Source organism: Bufo bufo, chromosome 2 (genome assembly GCF_905171765.1).
Source record: "Bufo bufo chromosome 2, aBufBuf1.1, whole genome shotgun sequence".
NCBI lineage: Eukaryota > Metazoa > Chordata > Amphibia > Anura > Bufonidae > Bufo > Bufo bufo.
The window spans coordinates 447,385,943-447,389,935 of record NC_053390.1 but is presented as its reverse complement, the minus strand read 5'-3'; the positions used below and the strand labels follow the sequence as shown (position 1 = coordinate 447,389,935).

The 3,993-nt window shown below is 39.5% G+C and overlaps 1 protein-coding gene across 1 annotated transcript in view; it reads left to right on the top strand.

Annotated features, from left to right (window-relative positions):
* MED16 (mediator complex subunit 16) overlaps window positions 1–3,658 on the top strand; it is a 38,170-nt gene extending 34,512 nt beyond the window's left edge. The window contains exon 14 of the mRNA XM_040417532.1: window positions 3,313–3,658. Within this exon, the coding sequence (XP_040273466.1) occupies window positions 3,313–3,439 (127 nt within the window). The 3' untranslated portion in view covers window positions 3,440–3,658. The remainder of the gene's footprint in view (window positions 1–3,312) is intronic.
* The last annotated feature ends 335 nt before the right edge of the window (window positions 3,659–3,993 follow it).

The window sequence follows — 3,993 nt, the reverse complement described above, 5'->3', positions numbered from 1 at the left end:
CCATTAAAGTGAACGCTATACAGATACTCCTGCAAAACTCTTTTAACCACTTGCCATCTGGGCCATTTGCCCCCTTCCTGACCAGCCCTAATTTTCCAAATCTGTTATATCTCACTTTATGTGGTAATAACTTTTGAACGCCTTTATTTATCCAAGTCATTCAGAGATTGTTTTCTGGTGACACATTGTACTTCATGATAAATTTGAGTCAAAATATTTCACCTTTATTTATGAAAAAATCTCAAATTTACCCAAAAATTTGAAAAATTCGCAATTTTCTAAATTTCAATTTCTCTGCTTTTAAAACAGAAAGTGATACCTCATTAAATATTTATTACGTAACATTCCCCATATGTCTACTTTATGTTGGCATCATTTCGGAAATGTCATTTTATTTTTTTAGGACGTTAGAAGGCTTAGAAGTTTAGAAGCAATTCTTCAAATTTTTAAGAAAATTGCCAAAACCCACTTTTTAAGCACCAGTTCAGGTCTGAAGTCACTTTGTGGGGCCTACATAGTGGATACCCCCATAAATGACCCCATTGTAGATACTACACCCCTCAAGGTATTCAAAACCGATTTTACAAACTTTGTTAACCCTTTATGCGTTCCACAAGAATTAAAGGAAAATGGAGATCAAATTTAAAAATTTCACTTTTTTGGCAGATTTTCCATTTTAATCCAATTTTTTCTTTAACACATCGATGGTTAACAGCCAAAAAAACCTCAATATTTATTACCCAGATTCTGCGGTTTACAGAAACACCCCACATGTGGTCATAAACTGCTGTATGGGCACACGGCAGGGCGCAGAAGAAAAGGAACTCCACATGGTTTTTAGATGCCATGTCCCATTTGAAGCCCCCTGATGCACCCTTACAGTAGAAACTCCCAAGAAGTCACCCCATTTTGGAAACTAGGGGATAAGGTGCCAGTTTTATTAGTACTATTTTTGGGTACATAGGATTTTTTGATCATTCATTATAACACTTTATGGGGCAAGGTGACCAAAAAATTGGCTGTTTTAGCACAGTTTCTATTTATTTTTACAGCGTTCATCTGAGGGGTTCAGTCAAGTGACATTTTTATAGAGCAGATTGTTACGGACGTGGCGATACCTAATATGTATACTTTTTCTCATTTATTAAAGTTTTACACTAATAGCATTTTTGAAACAAAAACATTGTTTTAATGTGTCCATGTTCTGAGAGCTATAGTTTTTTTTATTTTTTGAGAGATTTTCTTATGTAGGGGCTCATTTTTTGCGGGATGAGGTGACTGTTTTATTGGTACCATTTTGTGGGACATACGCGTTTTTGATCACTTGGTGTTGCACCTTTTGTGATGCAAGGTGACAAAAATTGCTTGTTTTGACTTTTTTTTTTTTTTTTTACGGTGTTCATCTGAGGGGTTAGCTCATGTGATATTTTTATAGAGCTGGTTTTTACGGACGCGGCAATACCTAATATGTATACTTTTTTTTATTTGTTTCACTTTAACACAATAATAGCATTTTTGAAACCAAAAAAATGATGTTTTAGTGTCTCCATGTTCTAAGAGCTATAGTTTTTTTATTTTTTGAGAGATTTTCTTATGTAGGGGCTCATTTTTTGCGGGATGAGGTGACGGTTTTATTGGTACCATTTTGAGGGACATACGCGTTTTTGATCACTTGGTGTTGCACCTTTTGTGATGCAAGGTGACCAAAATTGGTGACCGAGGGGTTAGGTCATGTGATATTTTTATAGAGCTGGTTTTTACGGACGCGGCAATACCAAATATGTCTTATTTTATTTTTTCTATTTTTTTTTTTTTTTATTCCTTACTTGGGGACTTTTTTTTTTTTTTTACACGTGAAACTTTTTTTTATTTTATTTTTTCAACCCTTTTATTTTTTTTATTTTTATTTTACACTTTTCGTCCCCCATAAGGTCATACAAGACCTCTGGGGGACATTTACTTCACTTATTATTTATTTTTTTTGTTTTTTCACTGTTGATTTCTCCTGTAACTGGGGCTGACATAGTAGCCCCAGTTACAGGACAAATGCACCCCTAGAGAGGCTGTACAGCAGCAATCCAGCGCTGTACAGCCTCAGAGCAGGGCTGATCGAGGTCTCTGAGAGACCTCACACAGCCCCTGCACTCTCCGGTCCCGGCGGTCACGCTTCCTGCTCTGCATACACAGCGCTCGGTGAGCGCTGTGTCTGCAGCGATCCTGAAGGCAGGGACACCTGGGCACTGTCCCTGCCTCCTCTCTGGGTTGACCTGCTGTCACTGACAGCGGGCAACCCGATCAGCAGCTGCACGATTAGCGTGCAGCTGCGATTTTCTGAAAGGACGTTTTAAAACGTGCTTTCAGAAATAGAGGTCCACCCATAGGACGTTTATATCCTATGGGCGGACGGAAAGTGGTTAACTAAAGGTGGATTTAAAGGGAACCTGTCACCAGTTTTATGGTGTCCTAACTAAGGGCAACATAAATAAGTGATTGATTCTCTTAGCACAATGCTGGGTCTCTTTCTTTAATTGACCCAGTCAATCTGCCAACATCTTGTATTGAAAAGCTCCAGCTGATAATGATGAGTCATGAATATTCATGAGCTCCTGACTCTCCCCGCCCACCTGCTGCTGAGTGACAGTTTGTTTCCATATGAATCAGCAGCAGGTGGGCAGGGGAGTGGCTATAGCTCTGAATTAAATGTACGCTGGACTCACTGACATCACGCTGGACTCAAATCAGCTCATTAGCATGTGGCATGTGGCATCTTTGTGTGTATATTATGAGGTAACCATCTGTCACACCAGTAAGTGAATACATCTAAGGCACTTTTTAGTAGTTAATGATTGTATATAATTAGTTAGATTATAATCAAATATCCACATGACAGGTTCCCTTTAAGTCGATTGTCGGGAAGGAAGCGTTCCTTCCCGACAGTCGGCTGCTCATTAAGTGGAAGTAAAGAGCTGCATTTACATGCAGCGATCACCTCCACAGTATGAGGAGAAGTCTCGTACAGCTGCATTGTTTCTGGGCAGCAGAGTGCTGTTTAGACAGCACAATCTGCTGCCCAGAAATGCTAATTTAGGTCCCTGCACGAACAATGATTTCAGCCTATGGAACGAGCATTTCACTCGTTCATGAGGTGATCAGCGGCACCTTTACATGGGCAGATTGTCGGAAACCAGCGTTCACAGGAACATTCGTTCCTGATTATCTCCCCATGTAAATCCACCTTAAAGTTGGGCCTTAGATTTAGATGAACTGGACAGAACAGTATATACATTTTTTTAATTTATTTTTGGTCCTCAGATGCGGCTGCATAACCATGCTGAAATCTCCAAACAAAGCGATAGCAGTGAAGCAGTGGGAACAACGATGGATCAAAACCTGTCTATGCGGAGGACTGTGGAGAAAAATGCCCCATACGTATTCATGACATCTCTTCTGTTTCCTCACATGTAAAAGGACTGCTACTGATTGTAGAGCCTGGCACTGCGGTTTGACTGACCAAATTCCATGTATAGAAATCCACAATGTCACGCCTTGGAATGACTCTTTACTCATCAGCACCGTTTCAGTCCATGATGCAGAAGTTGCCAAGAGGCTAAACACCAGCTGTAAATATGAGCTTCCTTATTAATAATAAAAACGGCTCTTTTTATATTGTGTGTCACTGTTAAATCGGATAACTAGGAGTCAGCACTAGCAATTGACCTTGAATAAAATGACGCTGTTTTTAATAAAAGCAGACCTTTCACCATGAAAATGCAGGTGGAGCTGAGCAGATAGATACATAGTTTTATGGGAAAAAATTCAATAGGATCCAAGTTTTATTCATGTAAATCACCTGCTCATATCTTACATTGATGGGATGTCCTAGCGATATCAGTGTCTGGGATGGGAATTTCTCTTTATTACTTTCAGCCCCAGAGGGTTTTTCCTTTTTGTGTTTTTCGTTTTTCACTCCCTGCCTATCCGGGGCCATAACTT